The sequence below is a fragment of the Colossoma macropomum genome, unplaced genomic scaffold (assembly GCF_904425465.1).
Source record: "Colossoma macropomum unplaced genomic scaffold, Colossoma_macropomum, whole genome shotgun sequence".
NCBI classification, from domain to species: Eukaryota; Metazoa; Chordata; class Actinopteri; order Characiformes; family Serrasalmidae; genus Colossoma; species Colossoma macropomum.
The window spans coordinates 12,601,778-12,626,583 of record NW_023494802.1 but is presented as its reverse complement, the minus strand read 5'-3'; the positions used below and the strand labels follow the sequence as shown (position 1 = coordinate 12,626,583).

The 24,806-nt window shown below is 41.8% G+C and overlaps 1 protein-coding gene across 10 annotated transcripts in view; it reads left to right on the top strand.

Moving 5' to 3' along the window:
* Window positions 1-23,655, top strand: part of ubr4 (ubiquitin protein ligase E3 component n-recognin 4) — a 42,448-nt gene extending 18,793 nt beyond the window's left edge. For 5 of the 10 annotated variants that reach the window (XM_036591983.1, XM_036591980.1, XM_036591978.1 and 2 more), the window contains 58 exons: window positions 41-257; window positions 669-701; window positions 1,078-1,141; window positions 1,276-1,410; window positions 1,521-1,695; window positions 1,839-1,979; window positions 2,127-2,248; window positions 2,391-2,502; window positions 3,654-3,784; window positions 3,928-4,105; window positions 5,291-5,395; window positions 5,736-5,918; window positions 6,080-6,248; window positions 7,510-7,714; window positions 7,859-7,972; window positions 8,081-8,290; window positions 8,555-8,704; window positions 8,823-9,050; window positions 9,163-9,241; window positions 9,983-10,198; window positions 10,341-10,509; window positions 10,665-10,809; window positions 10,990-11,075; window positions 11,219-11,306; window positions 11,415-11,608; window positions 11,708-11,947; window positions 12,036-12,174; window positions 12,258-12,383; window positions 12,605-12,733; window positions 12,894-13,237; window positions 13,358-13,448; window positions 13,537-13,621; window positions 13,741-13,868; window positions 13,960-14,089; window positions 14,178-14,335; window positions 14,435-14,544; window positions 14,708-14,849; window positions 14,947-15,028; window positions 15,132-15,305; window positions 15,386-15,507; window positions 15,650-15,847; window positions 15,966-16,046; window positions 16,190-16,277; window positions 16,358-16,485; window positions 16,640-16,747; window positions 16,842-16,961; window positions 17,103-17,293; window positions 18,251-18,424; window positions 18,520-18,619; window positions 18,723-18,941; window positions 19,105-19,218; window positions 19,430-19,572; window positions 19,649-19,774; window positions 19,951-20,145; window positions 20,508-20,732; window positions 21,324-21,414; window positions 21,591-21,753; window positions 22,376-23,655. In XM_036591983.1, the coding sequence (XP_036447876.1) occupies window positions 41-257; window positions 669-701; window positions 1,078-1,141; window positions 1,276-1,410; window positions 1,521-1,695; window positions 1,839-1,979; window positions 2,127-2,248; window positions 2,391-2,502; window positions 3,654-3,784; window positions 3,928-4,105; window positions 5,291-5,395; window positions 5,736-5,918; window positions 6,080-6,248; window positions 7,510-7,714; window positions 7,859-7,972; window positions 8,081-8,290; window positions 8,555-8,704; window positions 8,823-9,050; window positions 9,163-9,241; window positions 9,983-10,198; window positions 10,341-10,509; window positions 10,665-10,809; window positions 10,990-11,075; window positions 11,219-11,306; window positions 11,415-11,608; window positions 11,708-11,947; window positions 12,036-12,174; window positions 12,258-12,383; window positions 12,605-12,733; window positions 12,894-13,237; window positions 13,358-13,448; window positions 13,537-13,621; window positions 13,741-13,868; window positions 13,960-14,089; window positions 14,178-14,335; window positions 14,435-14,544; window positions 14,708-14,849; window positions 14,947-15,028; window positions 15,132-15,305; window positions 15,386-15,507; window positions 15,650-15,847; window positions 15,966-16,046; window positions 16,190-16,277; window positions 16,358-16,485; window positions 16,640-16,747; window positions 16,842-16,961; window positions 17,103-17,293; window positions 18,251-18,424; window positions 18,520-18,619; window positions 18,723-18,941; window positions 19,105-19,218; window positions 19,430-19,572; window positions 19,649-19,774; window positions 19,951-20,145; window positions 20,508-20,732; window positions 21,324-21,414; window positions 21,591-21,753; window positions 22,376-22,440 (8,378 nt within the window). In that variant the 3' untranslated portion in view covers window positions 22,441-23,655. The remainder of the gene's footprint in view (window positions 1-40; window positions 258-668; window positions 702-1,077; window positions 1,142-1,275; window positions 1,411-1,520; window positions 1,696-1,838; window positions 1,980-2,126; window positions 2,249-2,390; window positions 2,503-3,653; window positions 3,785-3,927; window positions 4,106-5,290; window positions 5,396-5,735; window positions 5,919-6,079; window positions 6,249-7,509; window positions 7,715-7,858; window positions 7,973-8,080; window positions 8,291-8,554; window positions 8,705-8,822; window positions 9,051-9,162; window positions 9,242-9,982; window positions 10,199-10,340; window positions 10,510-10,664; window positions 10,810-10,989; window positions 11,076-11,218; window positions 11,307-11,414; window positions 11,609-11,707; window positions 11,948-12,035; window positions 12,175-12,257; window positions 12,384-12,604; window positions 12,734-12,893; window positions 13,238-13,357; window positions 13,449-13,536; window positions 13,622-13,740; window positions 13,869-13,959; window positions 14,090-14,177; window positions 14,336-14,434; window positions 14,545-14,707; window positions 14,850-14,946; window positions 15,029-15,131; window positions 15,306-15,385; window positions 15,508-15,649; window positions 15,848-15,965; window positions 16,047-16,189; window positions 16,278-16,357; window positions 16,486-16,639; window positions 16,748-16,841; window positions 16,962-17,102; window positions 17,294-18,250; window positions 18,425-18,519; window positions 18,620-18,722; window positions 18,942-19,104; window positions 19,219-19,429; window positions 19,573-19,648; window positions 19,775-19,950; window positions 20,146-20,507; window positions 20,733-21,323; window positions 21,415-21,590; window positions 21,754-22,375) is intronic. The other 5 variants (XM_036591986.1, XM_036591979.1, XM_036591985.1 and 2 more) reach the window with 4 other exon arrangements.
* Window positions 23,656-24,806: the final 1,151 nt, after the last annotated feature.

The following is a 24,806-nucleotide window of genomic DNA, read 5'->3' as shown; positions in this document are numbered from 1 at the left end:
TTTACTCATTCGTTTACATTTTTCTCTCTCTGTGCCTTAGTTGGAGCATCAGTAGACCCTGCTGGAGTCACCATGCTAGACTCTATTAAGATCTATGGCAAAACCAAAGAGCAGTTTGGATGGCCTGATGAACCTCCAGAGGACTTTCCTTCTGCCTCTGTCAACAATGTTTGCAGCCCCAATCTGAACCAGGGCAATGGCACGGGAGACAGTGACATCACAACTCCAACCTCCACCAGTGGCACAGTACTGGAGAGGTGAGTCTAGTTTGCAGCTTTTCTGTTCCTTTTTAACTGATTGAGCTCAAAATCAGCTCTTCAGTAATATTGGTACATCTTCAAAACTCATAATCCTTTTCTTTTTGTTTCCATTTCTCTGTCCTCAATGTAAATGTTCACCTGTTCATGTGATCTTTTAACATCACCCTAAATTATTTTAATGCGCTGACACTGAAAAAGGTTTTATTAATACACAATGCAAGAAGGAGGGCAGAAAGGTGCAGAATGGAGGAGTGTGTGGTGCGTCCAGTGCATGGCTGCCTTCATAATGACTTGTGCTTGCATGCTTACATGTCCTCTGTTACATACAAATCATTTTATTTACTTGTTTCTTTCTGTGATCCTCACACATTTTTCTTTTTCTTTGCTCCCAAAAACAATAAAAAAAAGTTGCGAAACTGAGTCCTTATCAACCTTGGACCGGTTAGTAACCGCCCTTTCTCTGCTTGTTTGCATGGTGTTTGTTTGCAAATATGTGTGTGCGCGAGAGAGAGAGAGAGAAAGAAAGAGAGAGTGTGTGTGTGTATGTGTGTGTGTGAGCACACAAGGCAAAAAAATGCAGTTACACTGAGCTTGCTATAGCATAGGAAAAATGTTGTAAGAGTATTTAAGTTTTTTGTGTTCTGAGGTGTCTCATGTTATTGCTCACTTAGATGCTTTTAATAACGTTTTTTTATAACATAAAGCATATATTTGATATAATTGAGATTTGGTAATTATTTGCAATGCTCTGAATTGTGTGGTTTTGAAGCATTTACATTTACATCAACATGGCATGAATCTCCTTTGCTGTTCCTAGGTTAGTGGTCAGCTCCCTGGAAGCTCTGGAGAGTTGCTTTGCTGTTGGCTGTGCCAGTGAAAAGGTAATCAAAACCTGTTCATTTGGTTGGCCATTGTAGGAACCAGTGCACCAGTTTTAATGGTTCCTGTTAAGGAGAAAACAAAATGTCATCTGAAATTGATTTAGCTCTTTTTAATGATTTGTTTTTTTTTTTAGGAAAAAAGCAAAGGTCCAGCCCTAGAGCTGGCCACTCTTCTACTATCCATGCCAACTCCTGCTGGAGTCCAGCAACAGACCAAAGGCCTTCTGGCCAGTTTACACACCAGCCGCACAGCCTACCACAACCACAAGGTACTGGCCCTGTCACCACTATATAAACAGCTAACCTGTGTTGATTTTGTCTTTTTTGCCTTTTCTGTTTTATTAAATATTTATCTCACTAAGGCTTTTTCTCTATTTAGGATCAATCTCTACTGAGCAATGCAGTGCAGTGTTTGAACAGCTGCAGTAAGGATGGAAAGGATTTGGACCCTGATGTTTTCCAGCGACTAGTGATAACCGCCCGCTCCATTGCCATCATGAGACCCAATAACCTAGTGCACTTTACAGAGTCAAAGATGTCTCATGCTGAAACTGGTACACAGCACTGGACATTTTTAATAGTACTTTCTTGCTGCTGTTAATAATAATATTGGTCCTGCAGAGAAGCTGCAGCTATTTATTTTTGTCGTTATATGGAAAGTCTCTTTCTTCACTGTAAACAACTCTTCTTCTCTCAGATCTGAGTGAAGATGGTAAGGATGGCCTAAAACAAGCTGACGCTGAAGGCTGTAATTTTATCATGCAGCTGGTCAGTAACTTCTGGAAGCTTCATGCACTGAAACCCAAGAATGCTTTCCTTGCTCCTGCCTGTTTACCTGGTAAGCAGGCTGATCTCAGAGTGCTGTATTTAATTTGTTTTTCATTTTTGTATTTTTGTTATAGTTTGCATGAAACATTGAATTTATTTATTTATTTATTTATTTATTTATTTATTTCCTTCCCCCTCTTCCCCTCCCTTTTCTCAGGGCTGACCCACATTGAAGCCACTGTGAATGCACTAGTGGACATCATTCATGGCTATTGCACATGTGAGCTGGACTACATCAATGTGGCCTCCAAAATCTACATGCAGATGTTGCTCTGTCCTGTAAGATTTGGTCATCCTTTAAATCTATTTTTATTTCTTATGAATTTCCATTTCTTTAGCACCACAATAAATTCAGTCAGTTCATCGTATAGGCAGAATCCATGTTTTCTGTATGTAATATTCCTATCATCTATTGCTATAGGACACCTCTGTGAGCTTTGCTTGCAAACAGGCCCTTATAAGAGTACTGAGACCCAGGAACAAGCGCAGGCATGTGACTTTGCCCTCTCCGCCGCGCTCCAACACTCCAATGGGTAAGATCTGAGTTATGAACATTACACTTGGTCAGTGTTCTTTGGATATACACTTCCTGAGCACTTTGTCCGTTGCATCATTGTTGGTGCCAGACGGGCTGGTTTGGTCTTTTCTATAGCGGCTTTTCTCCTAAGATTTTCACATCAACAGTCTGTGGAATAGTGCAGTAAATAAAAAAATTAGCAAATGGCTGTTCTTCAGACAGAAACGCCTTGTTGATGAAAGAGGTCAATGGAGAATGGCCAGACTGGTTTGAGCTGACAAAAAAGCTGCGGTAGCTCAGATAACCTCTATGTACAATTGTGGTGAGCAGAAAAGCAGCTCTGAATGCACAACTTGTCAAACCTTAAGGCGGATGGGCTACAACAGCAGAAGACCACCTTGTGTTCCGCTTCTGTCAGCCAAGAACAGAAAGCTGAGTCTGCAGTTGGCACAGGCTCACCAAAACTGAACAGTTGTTGGCTGGAAACCTGTAGCCTGGTCTGATGAATCTCGATTTCAGCTGAGGCACACAGCTAGTAGGGTCAGAATTTGGCACCACCAGCAAAAATCCATGGCCCCAACCTGCCTTGTATCAACAGTCCAGGCTGGTGGAGGTTGTGTAATAGTGTGGGGAATGTTTTCTTGGCTCACTTTGGACCTATGAATACTAATCAACCATCGCTTTAATGCCACAGCCTATTTGAGTATTGTTACTGACCATGTGCATTCCTCCATGGCTACAATTTACCAATCTTCTAATGGCTATTTCCAGCTTGATAATGCACCATGTTGCAAAGCAAAATTCACCTGAAACTGACTTCTTGAACATGACAGTGAGCTTAGTGAGTGGCCTTCCCTGTCATCAAATTTGAATCCAGTAGAAGACCTTTGGAATGTGGTAGAACAGGAGACTCACAGCATGAAAGTGCGCCTGCAAAATCTGCAGGAACTGCATGATGCAGTCGTGATAACATGTACCCAGAATCTCAAAGGGATGTTTCTAACATCTTGTTGAATCCTTGCCACGAAGAATTGGGGCCATTTTGACAGCAAAGGGAGGCCCTACCCATTATTAGTATAGAGTTCCTAATTAAATGCTTGGTGAGAGTATAATGGCGCTTCTACCATTAAATATTTAAACATGAGACTTTACTTGCCACTCCCCCAGGTGATAAAGATGATGATGACGATGATGATGCTGATGATAAGATGCAGCCTTCTGGAATGACAGGAGGGGAGAGTGGCAGACAGGAGAGCCAAGAACAAAGTGAGGTGGACCATGGAGATTTTGAGATGGTGGTGAGTTTTGCCCAATGATTGTTTTTATTAGATCATTTGCTTGTGCTGTTCAGTTTAGGATGAATACTCACTGTGACTCATGAAGATGGTTATTATGTAAGTCTTCATTTTCTTTTTTTTCCTCCTCTGTCTGTAATGAGCAGTCTGAGTCCATGGTTTTGGAAACAGCAGAGAATGTGAACAATGGAAACCCATCTCCTCTTGAGGCACTCCTGGCTGGAGCAGAGGGCTTCCCCCCAATGCTCGACATCCCTCCTGATGCTGATGATGAGACCATGGTTGAACTGGCCATAGCTCTTAGTCTCCAGCAGGATCAGCAAGGTTAATGTTTTGTCTACTGCTGATTCACATAAACAAGACTTGTATTCTAGTCTTATTTATGATGCTGTACTAAATGGTATTATCAGTAGTGTGAATTTAGAATGTATGAAGTTTATTGTGCACAATAGCAATATCAGATGGAATCTTAAAAGCATTCTGCCCATACCAGGTAAAATCTGAGATAATTGCATATTAGATTTAAGTGAATAAGTATAACTCACTGTGTTGCTAAGACATTGCTGAGAACAAGCTTATTCAGGTCATGCAGTCTCCTCCTCAAAAAGTGGAAGTATCACAATACTATTTAAAATGTAAATCAACAGTACAGAGGTTCCCAGCCTTTTCTAACTCGTGGCCCACACAGTCGACCACAGAAGCTTCCACTGCCCTCAAGATTTTACTGACCAGGACATTGCAAACAAATATAATTTTTAAATCAGTGTAGCCTGTCAGTTTTGTGTGATTTTATAACACAACACAATAAACACAAAAAATAATGTAACATTTTCTAACAGATCTTATGAGTTAGCTGATGTTGTTTGGCAGCTACCACATGCTAGATGGCGTGTGGAAGAAATTGAAGTTGTGAAAGGAGGTCTCGTTCAGTTCAATAGGTTTAGAAGTGTATTTGTTAGGCTTCAAAGCTTTATTTAAAGCTCTCATAAAGCTTCAGCCCTTGAATGAGGTAATGGAACCGTCTGTGCTCATGGCTGTATTTTTCTTCATTTAAATTTTTGCTTGGTTTTCTCAGTCAGAGATGCGGTGCCTGTTTCACTTGTAGATGGTCGAGCCTCAAGATCTTTCTTTTTGAAAGACGCTGTTGTAACATTCCATATGAATGAAAAGAGAAATCTTTTACTTTTACACTTGCACTAAAAATGTTAACATAGCTCGCATTTTGCCAGACTAAAAATTAGGCTGAGCTTAATATGATGATTTATTTTTGCAAATAGTCATACATAAAATTTGGTTAAATGATTACGTATTGTTGAATGATACATTTGGTTAAATGATTACCTAATGTATTAAAAAAATCCTGATAAAATGGGGAAAAAAAAGTCCACAGCCCCCCAGCATTACGACTGGCATGCAGTTTAAAAACCACTGGTGTAGTACATATGTGCATAGACAGCTGCACCTCTGTGCTGTAAGATTTTTAATCGTGTGTCTGTGTTAATGGTGCAGGTAGTAGCAGCAGTGCCCTGGGCCTGCAGAGTCTAGGCCTTTCTGGCCAGGCCCCCAGTTCATCTTCTCTGGACGCAGGCACCTTGTCAGATACGACTGCATCAGGTAACCGCACCCACCTCTTCAGTAGTGTTCCTCATAGATCCATTCCTAATGTAGTCGTTCTATGTTTGTAGTACTTTCACATCATATTTCCAGTATGATTTTTCTTAGGAAGGAATATTTGGCTTACTTATTGTCTAGTCTTTACAATAGATGTAGCATTTACAGATTTCTTAATAAATTATTTCAGTAATAATTGTGAGTTTTTGTAGTATTTGTGTAGAGTTTTATGTCATCCCCTGTACATGTAGGAAACAATGGCATGCTTATAAATACTGTTGTTTATATGTGTGAACCACTAGAAAACCCCCTTGCAAAGCCTGCTGTTTTTTTCCTGTAACAGCTCTGGTTATACTTTCAGCCCCAGCCTCGGATGATGAGGGGAGCACAGCGGCCACAGACGGCTCCACGCTGCGCACCTCTCCCGCCGAGCACGGGGGCAGCGTGGGCTCTGAAAGTGGAGGCAGTGCCATCGACTCAGTGGCTGGAGAACATAACGGTGAGGGTCGAGGTAGGGAGGAAATGTGTAAGCAGAGCTTCCATAATAAATATACTCACCCGTCATGATGGCTTAAGTGCCATTTATTGGTGACAGTCTAATAAGAGACTGCTTCTCCATCTTCTAATTAAATTGTTGTTGTTTTGCTATCCAAGCCTTAGGCTGATGCTAGAAATTGTGTGTTGCAGTGTCTGGGCGCAGCAGTGCTTACGGAGACACTGCTGTGGAAGGCCACCCTGCAGGACCAGGCAGTGTGAGCTCCAGCACAGGAGCCATCAGCACCACCACAGCCCAGCAGGAAGGAGAAGGCTCTGAAGGAGAGGGAGAGAATGAGGGGGACATCCACACCAGCAACAGGTCTGTCTTTTATTTAACAGCTCAGGATGTCATAAAACTTCACCATATTGAGTATTGGCTGGCATGATTTATAGATAAATTCTTGAGACATCAAGTAACAATTTTTCATGATTACAATTTTCCATTTAGTTTATTAGCTCTTTAATGTAACAGCTGGGCAACCATAAGGGGGTGCAGTGTCCTGTAATAGTCAGTGGTCCTTTAGGCTGTGTTAGTGAAAAGGAAACAAAGTCATGTTTGGACATTCCTTAGATTTTATGTGGATACACATGGCCAATGCACAGATAAAACAAAAATTACAGACCGAAGCGGTTCTGCTAAGTTTGAACCTGAGCCTGCTCTCACACACTAACAGAAAGGGAGTACTGCAGACACAGCTTGTGCTTTACTTGAGTTTGACAGAAAATGAAGTATAAACAACTTCTGAAAGCTGAGCATTTGCTTTAGCCTGGTTCAAGGAAGTGCTTAGACACTGGCACTTCTTTCTGGCTGGTAGCTGCTATACAACGATTGCATCTATGGTAAACTATAAAGATACTGTCATATTGCAAGTTCTACACTGTATGTGACCAGTGTGTTAGGTTTTAGACTGTACTAGAGAGGGAGAGGGAGTAATCTCTCGTGCACGAGAGATTAACAGCCGGAGAAGAACGTGTGTGCTTGTGATATTTATGTAGGCAGTCATTCAAAAAAAAAAAAAAACTACTGCATTAAATATCTCTCCTTAGAAATAGCAGACCTCTAATGCAAGCTGTACAAGATTACCTTGCTTTGGTAACACCGCAGACCTTATTGCATCTTTAAACAGATCATAAGAAACAATAAACAAGAACAAAAAGCGGTGACTAGATGCAGCTGTCAGAGAACCCATGAACCAACATAAAATATTCATAAACAGTTCTCTGCAACCAGTTGTTTTACATATTTCACTGTTTTGATATAGGCAGCCATTTAGATCGCCACTTAGCATAGAGGATAGCACATTCTTTAAAAATGTTTTGACCTGAAGTTAGATTGGGCAGCCACTTGAAAAGTGCTGATTTAAAACCAGTAATTTTCAGGAAAATCAACCAATTACTGATAACCAATTACAAATAAATACCAAGTCAGTGCTTTACTATGAGCACTGAAATAAATAGACATTTTTGACATAGAGAGAGCTGCTAATTAAGCAGGGTGTTTTTACCTCTACAGTTACCAGTCTAACAGTCTCTGCTGTTTCCAAGATACAGTTTAAAAACTCAGTGTCCCTTATCTCTAGACTGCACATGGTGCGCCTGATGCTGCTGGAGCGCCTTCTGCAGCACCTGCCTCAGCTGCACACTGTGGGTGGGGTGCGTGCAATCCCATACATGCAGGTGATCCTCATGCTGACCGCTGACCTAGATGGAGAGGATGAGAAAGACAAGGGAGCACTGGATGACCTTCTGGCTCAGCTAATTGCTGAGCTTGGCATGCACAAGAAGGTCAGAATTTGGCAACAGTGGTCTAGATTTACAAGAAATAATGCAAAGTTGTCTTTATGCTGTAAACACAGAAATCATAGAGTCTTGGTTGCTGATCATGTTCAAATCTACCAGAGTCCTAAACATTTCCATGTTTTCTTTCAGGATGTCTCAAAGAAGAATGAACGCAGCGCAATAAATGAGGTGCATCTGGTCATCATGAGACTGCTCAGTGTCTTCATGTCACGCACAAAGTCTGGCTCCAAGTCTTCTTCAGAGGTGCCCTATCATGTCAATGTTGTATCTTCCAGAGTTACATTTTTCACTGTGCACAGTAACATGTTTACCTTTTTACATTTTACATCTTACATTTTCCATCCTTTGCAGTCCTCTTCGCTTATCTCAAATGCCACGGCAACTGCCCTGTTGAGTCTGGGAGCAATAGACTACTGCCTGCATGTGCTCAAGTCTCTACTGGAGTTCTGGAAGACTCAGCAGGGAGAGGAAGAGCCAGCAGCTGCCAGTCAGCTCCTCAAACCCCACACTTCCTCCTCTCCCCCTGACATGAGCCCCTTCTTCTTACGCCAGTATGTTAAGGTATTCTTAAGAACTATCATTTTATGCTTGCATGTGGTTATACTAAAAAAGTAGTTGATTATTCATTTGGTTACTTTCTTACAAGTCCAGAGCAGTAGGACACTTGACACTTGTGTTAAGGCCAATAGTTTAAATTAGAGGCAGTTAAAACAGTTAGGAACAGCCCTTCATTCATATTTGACTTTATGACATTGGTAAAAGTATTAAAAACGATTTAACCCTTTTTCAAGCAATTTTAACAATGCTATTGTGCTGCTTTCTCAGGGTCATGCTGCCGATGTGTTTGAGGCATACTCTCAACTCCTCACTGAAATGGTGCTGCGCCTGCCCTATCAGATCAAGAAGATTGCTGACACGAACCCCCGCATTCCTCCCCCCATCTTTGACCACTCTTGGTTCTATTTTCTCTCTGAGGTAACGCAGTCAAATCACTTCCAGACTGTACTATACTGGAACACACTCTTTAGGTTTCACTTTTTCTGTGTACTGATTTCATAGTGATCCTGTTTTTCTTTTTCTCCTCTATCTGTAGTACCTGATGATCCAGCAAACTCCGTTTGTGAGGAGACAAGTGAGGAAGCTGCTGCTCTTTATCTGTGGCTCCAAGGAGAAATATCGCCAGCTGCGAGACCTTCACACGCTTGACTCCCATGTTCGCAGCATCAAGAAACTTTTGGAAGAACAAGGCATCTTCCTTAGGGGAGGCATTGTCACAGCAACCTCTGGCTCTGCCCTGCAGTATGACACACTCATTAGTCTGGTGAGTGAGCGAAGCCCTGGCAGTGTGTCATGTCTTTGCATGTTTGTGTGCTGTGTATGTTGCTTGGGCATTGCCTAGGTGGTTTCATTGCTGTTCTTATTTTGTGTTACAGATGGAACACCTGAAAGCATGTGCTGAAATAGCCACACAGAGAACCATCAACTGGCAGAAGTTCTGTATGAAAGATGATTGTAAGTTTTCTGCTTTTTCATGTTGTGCTAATTCAGTGTTGAATAAATATGAACTTTTTCCAACTCCATGTAAAATGATAAGGGCTATCAAATGATTAAAGTAATTCAACATGATTAGTCACATTTTTATATTTATTTGTGATTAATTGCAAACCTTTTTCAATTTTTTTCTATCTTAAAAGCAATGCATTTTGTTGACAGTGAAAATAAACCTGAGGATTGGTTTATTACTTTTAGTAATTCAATAAAATTATTTTCATCATTCATATGAACCAGATCATGAAACTAACAGCAAAGGCTGAACATACCATTAGGGTGAATGTTTTCTAATTTTCATCACTGATGTCCAGTGAGAGCAGCAGTGGCTGGATGAACCAACTCCTCTGCGATTGTAGCCTTTGGCTCTCATACCGCTAGGTTACATCAGGTTTCAGAATGGGAACTGTAGCTTCTCTCTTTGCTGTTGCTTTTGTTAGTTTTACTAACAGAGCACTGTCAGTGGTGTGCAGCCACCCATGGTTTCAATGGGAGCACAGTTGGCAATCATCTCATTTAGTGGGAAGGGTCACCCTCTCTCCCTGTCGATTCACAGCAATGCTAGCCAATCCTGGGCATCTGTTAAATCACATTACAGAATTTGAAATCGGTGCTCTCCAGATATATACACTAATACAGTGCTTAATGTGTGTGTGTGTGTGTGTGTGTGTGTGTGTGTGTGTCTCTTTCTTTTTCTCTCGCCAGCGGTGCTGTACTTCCTGCTGCAGGTGAGTTTTCTGGTCGATGAGGGTGTGTCTCCAGTGCTCCTGCAGCTGCTCTCCTGTGCCCTGTGTGGCAGTAAAGTCTTGGCTGCCTCCTCATCTGGAGGTTCTGCTACAGGGGCTGGAGCCTCACAGTCCTCCCAGAGCAAGTCTTCCAGCAAGAAGAGCAAGAAGGAGGACAAGGAGAAAGAGAAAGAAGGTCATCATTCATTCCTCTAAGAGCAAACAAGAAATATTACTTTTTGGATGTAATTCTAAAGCCACACATGGATCTGTCTTTTCATTTCTCTTTCTTTCTTTTCTTTACCCTCTTTTGCTTTGTCTCGTTTTGCCCTGTGCAGGTGAGGGAGCAGGAAGCCAGGAGGATCAGCTGTGCACAGCACTGGTCAGTCAACTCAACAAGTTTGCGGACAAAGAGACTTTGATTCAGTTCCTGCGTTGCTTCTTGCTGGAGTCGAACTCTTCCTCTGTGCGCTGGCAAGCCCACTGTTTGGCCTTGCATATTTACAGGTACACTGCAGAGCTCAACCACATAAACACTCCTACGTTCTCCACTTCTTTGGCCACTGTTGTGTTTGTGATTAATCAGAAGCTGAATTCCTCAGTTTAAATGATTAAGATTTGTTGAATGCATTGCGTTAATGACGAATATTTTTCTTTGCCAGGAACTCCAACAAATCCCAGCAGGAGTTGCTGCTGGACCTGACCTGGGCTATCTGGCCTGAGCTTCCTGCTTATGGCCGTAAGGCTGCTCAGTTTGTGGATCTGCTGGGCTACTTCTCCCTCAAGACCCCTCAGACAGAAAAGAAGGTGTGTTAGAGAAATGACACCTCAGCAGGTTTACAGCAGTTCATAAGACAATTAATAAGCTGTAACATGCTGACATTTGTAATTGCCAAACCAGTTTTCGTATGTTTTTTTTTCCATTGTTTTTATGAGCTAAGAGAAAAGTGTTTTTAATGTTTTATTGATGCCATTTTATACTTGTAGCTGAAGGAGTACTCTCAGAAAGCTGTTGAGATTTTGAGGGCACAAAACCACATACTCACCAATCACCCCAACTCCAACATATACAAGTAAGTTTACTGAGCATTGAATTGGAAATGTTACTGTTAGGATTGGATTTTGTGTAATTTCTGTGTGTATTTTTTCGTGTAATGGATTGTCCTTTTTTTTTTTATTATTATTTATTTATTTTTTTTCTCCCTCTCTTCCTAAGCACCCTCTCTGGACTGGTTGAATTTGATGGCTTTTACCTTGAAAGTGATCCCTGCTTAGTGTGCAACAATCCTGAAGTGCCCTTCTCTGTGAGTACAGAGCATTCTACTTAAGTGCATTTTTGTATGTACATAATCCATTATGTCTGTCAATCTATATTTGGAAGTCAGTGTTGATTGCTCCATTTTTTTCATCAGAACATCAAGCTGTCGTCTATCAAAGTGGACACCCGCTATACCACCACACAGCAAGTGGTGAAGTTAATTGGCAGCCACACCATCAGCAAAGTTACTGTAAAGATCGGAGATCTCAAGAGAACCAAGATGGTGCGCACCATCAATCTCTACTACAACAACAGGACTGTTCAGGCTATCGTGGAGCTCAAGAACAAGTAAGTTCATGATCATCCAGTTCCTGTATATTGACAGCTGAAATGTGTGACTTTTCCTGTTGTGTGTAAGTATCTGAATTGTATTTGTGACCACTCTAGACCTGCTCGCTGGCATAAGGCTAAGAGGGTGCAGTTGACCCCTGGACAGACAGAAGTGAAGATTGACCTCCCTCTCCCTATTGTGGCTTCCAACTTGATGATCGAATTCTCAGACTTCTATGAGAACTACCAGGCATCTACAGAGACCCTGCAATGCCCTCGCTGCAGCGCCTCCGTACCTGCCAACCCAGGAGTGTGTGGCAACTGTGGAGAGAATGTTTACCAGTGTCACAAGTGCAGGTACAGAGGTTGTGACAAACGCAAGGATGTAAGCTGGTTTTGCCTATTTACATTAATTCATTGTTTGCTTATCATGATGTTTTTCTAGGTCCATTAATTATGATGAGAAGGACCCCTTCTTGTGTAATGCCTGTGGCTTCTGTAAATATGCCCGCTTTGACTTCATGCTCTATGCCAAGCCCTGCTGTGCTGTGGATCCAATAGAAAATGAAGAAGATAGGAAAAAGGCAAGTGCTTTCTTTTGATGAGTACTTTTTTAATCTGCTTAAAATAAAAATTAAACAAAGGTGCTAAAACTTGTTCTGTTCAGGCTGTGACCAACATTAATACACTTCTGGACAAGGCTGATCGTGTGTACCACCAACTCATGGGCCATCGGCCTCAGCTCGAGAGTTTGCTCTCCAAGGTGAATGAGGCAACTCCAGAGAAACCACAGGTCAGTTACTAAACCAGGACTGCTCAAGCAGCTTAACTAATATAATTATGATGACATTTATGAACCATGTATGAAGCAGAACATAGAAGCCTGGTGGTTTTATTTATAAAGTGGTTTAGAAGTGCCATAATAATACTTTATTATGTAAAATAATACTTTTTGATTAAGAAATGTATCAAGAATTTGTGTGTTAATATTTCAATGATGGGCTCTTTATTTAGGATGACACGGGTGCAGGAGCAGGCCTGGGCACCTCCACTGCTAGTGTGAACAGGTACATTCTGCAGCTAGCTCAGGAGTACAGTGGAGACTGCAAAACTTCATTTGATGAGCTCTCCAAAATCATACAGGTAAAAGAAGTTCGGGGCTGGATTTGTCCAAGTGACTATTGCTGTAGTGTTAATTATTCCTTATATGTTTGATGTTAAAAAGGTAACATGCAAATTATATTGAAGTTTGAAGTGTTTCACGCAGTCATGTTTACCACCCCCACCCACCCACCCCATGCAGAAAGTGCTGGCTTCCCGTAAGGAGCTGCTGGAGTATGATTTACAGCAGCGAGAGGCCGCCACAAAGTCTTCCCGCACCACCACTCAGCCTACCTTCACTGCAAGTCAGTACCGGGCCCTCTCTGTCCTCGGCTGTGGACACACCTCATCCACCAAGTGCTACGGCTGCGCATCTGCAGTCACAGGCCACTGCATCACTTTGCTCCGTGCACTGGCCACCAACACTGCCATCAGGCAGATTCTGGTATTGCAGGGACTCATTAGAGAACTGTTTGAGTACAACCTTCGTCGCGGCTCTGGAGCCATGAGGGAAGAAGTCCGCCAGCTCATCTGCTTGCTTACCAGGTATGGCCGTGTACATGACTTTTCTGACTGCCTTTTAAAGGGCAGACGTATAGGGCAGACTTTAAAGCCCTGTTAATGATGTGTATTGAAGTTAATGGTTTGTAATGACCACTTTGGCAGAGATAACCCAGAAGCCACACAGCAAATGAATGACCTCATCATTGCAAAGGTGTCAGCAGCCCTGAAGGGACACTGGGCCAACCCTGACCTGGTATGACCCTTAACTGATCTCAGGGTTTTTTTTCCCCTGTTGTGTTTTTATTTTGGGTATGTGACGATTGTGTGTTTTTGCTCTTAAGGTCAGTAGCCTACAGTATGAAATGCTACTCCTCACTGACTCCATAGCAAAGGAGGGAGGTTGCTGGGAGCTGAGACTACGCTGTGGTGAGCCCTGCCATTGTTCTTCCTGATAGTTATATCCTGTATCTTGGTTCATCTTTTAGTCAGTCACTGATGTTTTGCTATTGATTAAGCACTAAAACACTCTTTTACGCTGTCCTCAGCCCTCAGTCTGTTCCTAATGGCAGTCAATATAAAGACTCCAGTAGTGGTGGAGAACATTACTCTCATGTGCCTGAGAATCTTACAGAAACTCATCAAACCCCCTGCACCCACCAGCAAGAAAAACAAGGTACTGTGTAATATTCTTGACATGGAGCATGTAGGTTGTCAATAAATTAGTGATGATTTTATTCTAATTGATGTAATTCTTACTTTGCTAGGATGCTGCTGTTGAATCCCTAACCACAGTCAAGCCATATAGCAATGAGATCCATGCCCAGGCCCAGCTCTGGCTCAAAAAGGATCCTAAGGCATCATATGAGGCCTGGAAAAAGTGCCTTCCTGCTAGATGTAAGTGTTCCTCCATGTGCTGCAGTTTTTCAAAAAACATAGGAAATGAATCATTAAAAATTGTCTTGTCTGCTGTCATCCCTGTCAGGTCAAGAGCCTGTCTCTAAGCCTTTGACTAAGGCTGAGATCAGGAGACAGTACCTGATGGAGAAGTATGTGTGGAAGTGGAAGCAGTTCATGAGGTCAAGATCAGAGGGTTTGTTCCCTCGCTTGCTTAAACTGGGCCACAACAACTGGTTGAGACAGGTAAAGTCTATGTAAATGCTTCTGTCCGGCCTACTGAAGCATCTGATTCACACGTAGCTATTTAGGGAAGCACACTAATACAGTCATTGGTTTTTTCAGGTGCTCTTCACTCCAGCCACTCAGGCAGCAAGACAGGCCGCCTGCACCATTGTAGAGGCCCTGACGACCATCCCCAGCCGCAAGCAGCAGGTCCTGGACCTTCTTACAAGGTATGCGTCACTTTGGTAAAGAGGGTCTTACTCAAAGAGAGCCATTTAGAAACTTAACAGTATTGTTTTCTCAGGCTGGCATTTGACAGTCAGCACTGAACTTTTTAGTGGACTGTAGGTAGACTGCATGTATGTGTCTTACTGGAACTGCTCTGTCATATAGCTACCTGGATGAGCTGAGTATTGCGGGAGAATGTGCTGCGGAGTACTTAGCTCTGTACCAGAAGCTTATAAAACCTGCTCATTGGAAGGTGTACCTGGCTGCCCGTGGTGTCTTGCCCTACATTGGAAACCTTATCACCAAGGTGCCTACAGCTGCAGCTTTTTTTTCAAAAGTCGATAATCTGAATTTTATTACACATTAGTCCATATATGACATTCTGTGTTTATTTCTTCCTTAAGGAAATTGCCCATCTCTTAGCCCTGGAGGAAGCAACATTGAGTACAGACCTGCAGCAAGGATATGCCCTCAAGAGTCTCACAGGTAAAAGAAATTTTGGATTTTACCAAAGTTTTTTCCCCTCTTGTATAAAAAGAAAGAACTGTTTACTGACAGTTGGTCAAATGCTGTAACATTTTTGCTCTAGGCCTGCTGTCCTCCTTTGTGGAAGTGGAGTCCATTAAACGACACTTCAAAAGCCGGCTTGTAGGCACAGTGCTTAATGGGTACCTTTGTCTAAGGAAGCTGGTGGTTCAGAGAACCAAACTGATCGATGAGACTCAGGACATGCTGCTAGAGATGCTGGAGGACATGACCACAGGTACTGTCTATAGCATTCAGCTTAGTCTCTGACTGACTGTCATTTTGCACTGGAATACTAACATCCTTTTATTGTTATAGGGACGGAGTCTGAGACAAAAGCATTCATGGCAGTGTGCATTGAGACAGCAAAACGCTACAACCTGGATGACTACCGCACTCCTGTTTTCATATTTGAGAGACTCTGCAGCATTATCTATCCTGTGAGTGGCGCCTCTCCTTTGTTGTTCTTTTTTTTTTTTTTATCAGAAAGGCATGCTGGGTTACGAATGCAGTTTCTACAAACAACCTTACTGCTTATTTTCACTTACTCTCTCTCTCTCTTGCACTTCCTCTTTTTCTCAGGAGGAGAACGAGGTGACAGAGTTCTTTGTGACTCTGGAAAAGGACCCACAGCAGGAGGACTTTCTGCAGGGACGCATGCCAGGGAACCCCTACAGCAGTAATGAACCTGGCATTGGCCCACTCATGAGGGACATCAAAAACAAGATCTGCCAAGACTGTGACCTGGTGGCACTGCTAGAGGACGACAGTGGCATGGAGGTAGCTAATGCATGCAGGAAACTTGTACCAAAGCGGGGAACAGAATGTTTCTGTTGATGTTTTCTGTGAGGAGGTTTGTGTAATTTTCTCTGAACTTTTGTGTGGTTTGCCTCTTCAGCTTCTCGTGAATAACAAGATCATTAGTTTGGATCTGTCTGTGGCAGAGGTCTACAAGAAAGTCTGGTGCCCTACCAATGAGGTAAGGTTACAGAAACAAAAATGTTCTGGTACATCTTTTGTTGTTTATATTATTTTAATGTAATTTCATTTGAGGTTGTTTGTGTATCGGTTGTGCTTTGGCTTTGAAAACAGTGTGAGAAACAATGTGTTTCTTTTTGGAAGGGTGAGCCAATGAGAATCATTTATCGCATGAGAGGGCTTCTTGGTGATGCCACAGAGGAGTTCATTGAGTCTTTGGATTCTACCACAGGTATTTTGAACATTTACTGTAAAGGATGCATTGAAAGATAACAGACTTGAGCTGGTTCAAACCGTTTTTTCCATGTACAGATGAGGAGGAGGATGATGAGGAGGTGTATAAAATGGCTGGAGTCATGGCACAGTGTGGAGGATTGGAGTGTATGCTTAACAGACTCTCTGGAATTAAAGATTTCAAGCAGGGCAGACACCTACTAACAGTATGTGAAATGCATTCGTTTTGACTTTAATTTATTTCATATTCCACTTAGCAAATATTAGATGCTGGAGAGAAACAGAACTCCTTAAAATGAAGCTGTATACTTCTATTTTTTTAGAAGCAAGAGTATGTTTTTATTCGTTCCCCCTGTTTAGGTTCTGCTGAAGCTGTTCAGTTACTGTGTTAAAGTGAAGATCAACAGACAGCAGCTGGTGAAACCAGAGATGAACACCCTCAATGTTATGCTGGGCACTTTGAACCTTGTGAGTAAAATGCATACAGTGTGCTTGAGGACTTAAGATTCCCATAAACATTTGCTAAGCCAACCATATTAACATGAGTTCTTGACCTTGCCAGGCACTAGTAGCTGAGCAGGAGAGTAAGGACAGTGGAGGGGCATCTATAGCAGAGCAGGTCCTCAGCATCATGGAGATCATTCTTGATGAGGCCAATGCAGAAACTCTGTCTGAGGACAAGGTGAGCCCATATGTTTGATTCATTTGTTAGTTTACATTAATTGAAAATGGAGTTGTACATGTTTATACAGTAATAGCTCTATCCCTCTGCACTGTTTTATTAAGTGTTGCTTTTAATGCTGTCCTTGTGTGCCTTCTGCAGGGTAATTTGCTGTTGACGGGAGATAAAGACCAGTTGGTGATGTTGCTTGACCAGATCAACACCACTTTTGTGCGCTCCAACCCCAGCGTTCTTCAGGGCCTGCTGCGCATCATTCCGTACCTGTCCTTTGGAGAGCTAGAGAAAATGCACATCCTTGTGGAGCGTTTCAAACCCTGCTGCTGTTTTGACAAGTACAGCCTTCATTTGTGTTATGTTCTTTGTCCATTCATGATCATTTATTTTTGATGGTCACTGTAAAGCCACAGGGAATCAATCTTTTCTGTCCAGTTACATTAATTTAATTGTTATGGACACATATTTTGCATGTGCAAAGCACGTCTTATAAAAAACATTCCATTGTCCTTTAAATGACCAACATAATTGGCCAAGAGTGCCAGAGAGTTCCTTCCAAATGAACGCACTCTACCGCTGGATGTTAAGTGTTGCAGAATATAGTTATTATAAGTGAAATAATATTAGAAGCTAGCCCAGTTAGAAATTAAATTACCCTCAGGAAAATTTAAGCTTGAGGGTAAGGCTCTGTAATGCTGACGTGATGCTTAGATTGTTTATCATGCTAATTCTGCAGATAATAATCATTTATCTAAATTTACATTAGTGTGCATTTCAAGTGTGCATCCAGTGGTGAAGTACAACCTCACCTTCCTCAAGACATTGTCACATAAAATCTTGATATTTTTAGTGAGCCATGGACATGAGGGTAGGGTAAAACACGTCCTGCATATGTAGTGCTAGTGTCATTCATTACTCTCCACTTGCAATATTATGCGTAGTTCAGCATGAGTGATGTAGTAGGCTGGAAGTGTTGAATAGAGGTATGACAGTCATATATGCTCATTTGATTTCCAAGCCTTGCCCAGACAGTTTTCAGATCTGCTCTGATCAGTGTTTTTTAAGCATATTTTTTATTCTATTTCTATTTTGCTGGGGTACCTTTGCTGAAAAAAAAATGTAACGCTTAATTTTAGTTTTATACAACTATTAGTATTTATTTTTTTGTACAATGTTCCCTGTGACTTCAGGTTTGTGTAGGCTTGTGAGAATGAAGCTGCACTGTGTGTGGGTGTGGGAGGCAAAAATATCTGGTATTGGCAAATCCTTTGAAGTTATTAACTGTTTGTTTTTAGGTATGACGAGGAGCATAATCCAGATGATAAGGTCTTCCTGGACTGCTTCTGTAAAATTGCAGCTGGGATCAAGAACAACAGCAATGGCCATCAACTCAAAGACCTAATCCTACAGAAGGGCATCACTCAGAGTGCTCTGGACTACATGAAGAAACATATCCCCAGCGCCAAAAAGTATGGCCTGTTTTACCAACGTACTATTGCATATTTTACCACCCTTTACATACTGCTTTACATCCCTCATCATCCCTGCTTTATGTGTATTGCAGTCTGGATGCAGATGTTTGGAAGAAGTTCCTTGCCCGACCAGCCCTTCCCTTTATCCTCAGACTGCTGCGTGGTCTGGCCACCCAGCATCCCCCTACACAGGTACAACACCCTTTTATGCTCACTGATTAAAGCTTTATCATATCATGTTCTTCTCGCTTGTTTGCCTGAGTAACATTGCGTGAGATCTTTTCTCCTTCTTTAGATGCTGATTGGAACAGATTCCATTAGCAATTTGCACAAGTTAGAGCAGGTGTCCAGTGACGAAGGCATTGGCACTCTGGCCGAGAACCTTCTAGAAGCATTGAGGGAGCATGCGGAGGTGAACCTTAAGATTGATGCAGCTCGAAGGGAAACACGGGCAGAGAAGAAACGTATGGCAATGGCAATGAGGCAGAAAGCTCTAGGCACGCTCGGCATGACAGTGAGTCCCTCATGTGCCTCACCATTTGGAATGCATTTAATGAACTCATTACTTTTTTTTAGTAACATTTTATTATTCCTGAGGCTTGTCCCTCATAGCTGGATTCTGAATCTGCAAGTGTATTGTATATCTCTAATATATATAATATATGTTTTTGTTTCAGACCAATGAGAAAGGCCAGGTGGTGACGAAGACATCCCTATTGAAACAGATGGAGGAGCTTATAGAGGAGCCAGGGTTAACCTGCTGCATCTGCCGAGAAGGCTACAAGTTTCAGGTATATGTGCCAAACTCTTATATTTGACTTATGATTAATAATGTATGACTAGGTTAATAAATAAAAATATCACTAGGAACAGAAAATTATCTTTACCCAGGTCTTTCAACTAGGATTAACTGTTGTGTGCTCTCTCTCTCTCGCTCTCTCGCTCTCTCGCTCTCTCTCTCTCTCGCTCTCTCTCTCTCTCTCCCTCCCTCCCTCCCTCCAGCCAACTAAGGTCCTGGGTATCTACACGTTTACGAAGCGTGTGGCTCTGGAGGAGTTTGAGAACAAACCCCGCAAACAGCAGGGCTACAGCACTGTCTCGCACTTTAACATAGTCCACTATGACTGTCACCTCGCTGCTGTCCGGTAATTATGTTTAAAGTGTCTCTCTTAACATCTTCCTTTAACGTGGTCTGACCCCTGGTTTTGGTTATTGTGTCAGGCTTGCTCGAGGGCGTGAGGAGTGGGAAAGTGCCGCTCTACAGAACGCCAACACCAAGTGCAATGGGCTCTTGCCTGTGTGGGGGCCGCACGTACCCGAATCAGCCTTCGCCACTTGTCTGGCAAGGTAAGCCATGTGTTGTGTTTGTGTCTAGTGAAAACATCCTAGTGAACATATACATGCTTTGTTTTCTCCAAACAACATTGTATAAATCTCATTAGTATTGTCTTCCCCTGAAGACTGAGTGATTGAAATGGTAGTCTTACGTTGTTCTGAGCTCAAATCTTTCTGCTGGTTTGTAGGCACAATACATATCTGCAAGAGTGCACAGGGCAGAGGGAGCCCACGTACCAGCTCAACATCCACGACACCAAGCTGCTGTTCCTGCGCTTTGCTATGGAGCAATCCTTCAGCGTGGACACAGGAGGAGGAGGCCGTGAGAGCAACATCCATCTCATTCCCTATATCATTCACACTGTCCTCTACGTCCTCAACACGTGAGTTTCTGAGCATCATATTTGGCTGCGCAATGCATTTCTAAACCTACCTTAACAGGGAGGTAAATGGAATGATGTGATTAGATTTGATTGCGTCTTTAGAAAAGTATTTAGTGTATCATAAAATTTCACCACAGTTTAATCATTTTGATACAAAATAAACTAGTAGATGTTGAATAGTGCACTTCTCACGGCCGCCCACCCCACCCCCTTTTCTCCGACACATACAATTTTACTTTGGCCAAAAAAAGTAAGTTTAATCACCACCGTCAGACTGGTGCATCACAAAGCACAGAAATACATAGTTTCTGAGGATCCCTTTTGAAGGACTTTGTGAAATTCTCCCTCTATGTGTTTTTCAGCACAAGGGCCACATCACGAGAAGAGAAGAACTTGCAAAGTTTCTTGGAACAGCCATGTGATAAATGGGTGGAGAGCTCATATGAAGTGGACGGGCCCCATTACTTCACTGTGCTGGCCATGCACATCCTCCCTCCTGAGCGCTGGAGGGCCACACGCGTCGACTTCTTGCGCAGGCTCCTAGTTACCGCGCATGCACGGAAGGTCTCACCAGGGGGCGCCAACAAGTAAGCAAGGAGCCAATGTCTAGGCTGAAAAGAAGGCTTTCTGTCAGCATGTCTTTTCTGCGCTGCTTTGCTTCCGTTGTGTGAGAAATGTGCCAATTATTTTTCCTGACGTAAATTTAAAATGAAGGTCTTTTCAAACATCATAGCTCATTCAAACCTTTGCAGCCACCATCAACATGTGAATGAAGAGAATATGTCCTGTTTACTATGAGAGACTGGAGAGTTGATTCCTGATTTCATTCTGATTAAATTAGGCAGTGACTAGGCCTAGTTCTGTCATAATGCATTAGTGCATCGTTGACAGAATAATTGTCTGTACAAGCTGTGTTGTAAGATAAGGTTGCTCATGCTTGTCCTGACACTGTGAAGTGATTTAGATCTTTTAATAACACCCTCTTAGTTATTTAGGTTATTATTTATTTATTGTAGTTTTTACATTATTTTAGACAGTAAATAGTTATTTAGTTATTGTTGTTAATTTACTTTTTTGTTAATCCTTTGTTATTTAAATAATCTGGAAAAAAATGTGAGTTACTGCCCCTTATAAACCAAATCAGTGTAATTGAATCTCTCTTGTTTTTGATGTTTCAGACTCACAGACAAAGCAGTGAAAGAGTACATGGTTTATCGCTCTCCACTTCTCTTCTGGGGCCTGGTGGACCTCATCTATGACATGTTCAGGGTAAAAGCACTTTTTTGCCTCTAACCTTTTGAGGTTTACTTTCTGTAGAATAAGAAGCATCATCTGTCATCTTCTGCTGACTTATATTTTCATGGACATAACCCAAGAAAATGCGTCTGTTTATTATGTAGCCACTCAGTAAGTTCTGATTCAGGTTTTTCCTGTGGCTATTACAGAAAGTGCCCACCAGTAACACAGAGGGAGGCTGGTCCTTCTCACTGGCAGAGTATGTGCGGCACAATGACATGCCCATCTATGAGGCTTCAGAAAGGGTGCTGAGGGCTTTCCAGGACGAGCTGATGCCTGCTGAATCTTTCTCAGAGTTCCTGGATGTCGTAGGTGAGTGGAAACAGTTTTCCCCCACGTCGCTGACTGTACAGTCAAATTACAGGGCCATTTTTGATTAGAGATCATGCGGATTTGCCTGCAGCTATCTCTTAGGTTTATTGTGTAGGTTTAAATTACAGCTTCTGAGGAGCTATGCAAATTGTTGCTTGCAGCATGAGACAATAAATGAATGATCAGATCACCTTATTAAACAGTAGGGCTGGGACGATAAGCACCTTTGAGAAATTGACAAATTTGGAGAAAAAAAAATTGTTGATACTTTTATTATTATTTAAAACTCTGGGTATTTTACAGTTACAAATTCAGTAGATTTAGGACAGTCTTCATTTGCACCAAAGAGTGCAACAAAGCTGTAAAGCCTCAGATATCAGTTCCTGGTCCTGTAGTTTGTTCACTAATTTTGATGCTTAGAGCTTCAAGCCGAAGCAGAGGCTCAAGTTCCACCACACACACATGACTGCTAAGGTGTTTCAGCTTGTTTGTATCGGTAGAACTCCTTGTGCTGGTGTCAGTAACTAAACACAGCAGTATGTTCTGCTATAGAGGTTTTGCTAAGCACTTGAGTTTGAATGAGTTGGCCTGGTTTCTTACCTCTTCCATTGTCTTTTTACAGGGCTTCTCTCAGACATCCCAGACCCTGATGGTTTTCTGCAGGACCTGTTGAACTCTGTGCCCTGATGGCATTCAGCCTTTCCCCTTACCGGACACGTGTCCACCCTGCTCAGTGCAGGTGTTCCTTAAACATGGAGGCTGTCCACTACCTGGACACTGCTGCTTGCAGCTCCAAAAGGACACCTTTCAATCGGGGTCTGGGCCCCCCAAAATTTATCAGCTCACCCACTCTCATTCACCACCACCTCCGCTCTTGATTTCCACTTGGGTTTGTTCTTCTGCAGCGTCTTCAGCTATAACACTCCTAAACCAGAGAATTATATATGTAGTCAGACGAGTTAATGCATTTATTACAAATGTTTCTGTAACATCTAATACACTGAAACATACCGTGCTGTTTTGATCCAACATGTTGGCAGGTGATCTCTTCAAGTAACTTTAAATGTTTGGGAATTTAATGACTGTGTAAGACAACTTGATGGCTTTTATTTTTCCTTTTTTTTTTCTTTTGTTTGTTTTTTGAGTTAACTTCCAGAATGAGTGCAGCAGTTTCACAGAAGTGTGAACTGATTTCTCGAGGTCAAGCACATTGTTTCTGGACATTTTGCAGTGGTGTGTAACAATCTGATTGTATTTTGTAAGAAAGGCTAGGCCTGTTGCTGGGTGTTTGAAGAGATTCTTGTGAGGTTTCTCTCCTTTGTATAAATGAAACGAACAGAATGGGATTATAACTAATCTGTAAGCCCACTGAATCTGAAATGCATTTGTAACGGGGTTTTACTTGCTTCTACAATGAAACTCAACAACTGTCGAGATAAAAGAATAAAAGGGCCTGCATCTTTTCTTTGGAAGCTTTTTTTTTTCCTTTTCGCTTTGTTTTCCTGCTTGGGTTTTTGTTTATGATCTCAAGTTTACAACACTAGATTCTTTTTGGGCTTCTCAGTTTCATGTGACATATTTTCCCCAACATAAACCAAAATGGTCCACAGAGGCGACATTTTCCCAAAGCCCTTTTTGTTTCTGGTAAGCAAGACACCACTGAGAGCTGTCTTGGTGATAAGTTAATTCGTAAAATATATATATATATATATATATTTACAGTATATACACCTGCAAAGGGTGACCTTGTACACGGAGCTGAATGCATGGTGTGGAGTAAAAAAAATAATAAATAAAAGAACCCAGTTAGTGTTTCGCCTATTCCCGCTGCTACAATGTTCAACTGTTGCTGAATGTCCGCTTTTTGAATTAGCTCAAATTAATAAAGCTGTACAAATTCCACAAGTGACTCTTTTGTCATCTGAGTAATACAAGAATAAAGAATTACGAGAAAGGGACTTATGTGAAGGAAATCTTTGTTACCTGCAGCTTTGTTACCTGCAGCTATTAGAATCTCAATTTTGCAAGTGTAGGTAGTCTGGAAATGATGCATTATGGGCTAATCCTAAACCTGGGTACATGAACTTTAATAAGACGAAAGATGTACGGTGTTAAGTGAATTTTTATTTCTGCTAAAGAAGATTTATTACATATTTTGGATATTTTTACGGAAGCATTATTGCAACAAAGCATCCCGAGTCGTTAATGTTGAAGTCGTTAATATGAATATTAATATCCTAAGTCATTATAATTTATTTATAACTTAAGAGAGTTTTTCCACTTAATAGCTCATCATTTTAAAGGGCCTACATCCTACACATTGCTTGTATTTCTTTTTTTTTTCTGAGGTCCACTTTAAACATGGGTTTATGTACCAAAAACATGATTCATTTTTCACATGACCATAATACATCCCTTAGAATTAAACATGCTGTTTTTGTTACTGTGTCTTTAAGACTGATAAATGTATATGACCTCTTCTGATTGGCTGCCCTGTATGGTGCGAAAAAAGGCAGTTTAGGCTTAAACACTCATATGTCAATGGAAATTGGTGGAGTTGGAGATCTGCACAGAGTTCAGGCTGAAATCCGAACCAGACCTGAATGCTCTCGCACTGCAGCAGAGCGGACCAGTACGCTTCTGGCATTTATTTACCGCTAATGTTCGGGCTTTGCTTGATTCCCACTTGCAGCAATTAATCAGCAATTAAACGGGATGTGTGTGTTCACAATGGCCATTAAGATGGTCAGTATAAGCACCACCTCTTTTATTTCTGAGTCATGCACAAAATACACTCCTGCAATGTTTTACTCACACAAAAACTAAAGACTAAAAACAAAATCTTCTCAAAAATGTTTTGCCAGCAATGCTGCATTACTTTTCAAGCAGCAGTAGCCAAACACCCTCAAAGGAGCAGTTTTTCAACCATTTTCTGAAGTGGTATCACTGGAATCAAAAACAATACAGCTTATAGAATATTAATACTGGATAGGGCCTCCCTTTGCTCTCAAAACAGCTTTTTTTCAGGTGCACTTTCACGCTGCAAATTCTGT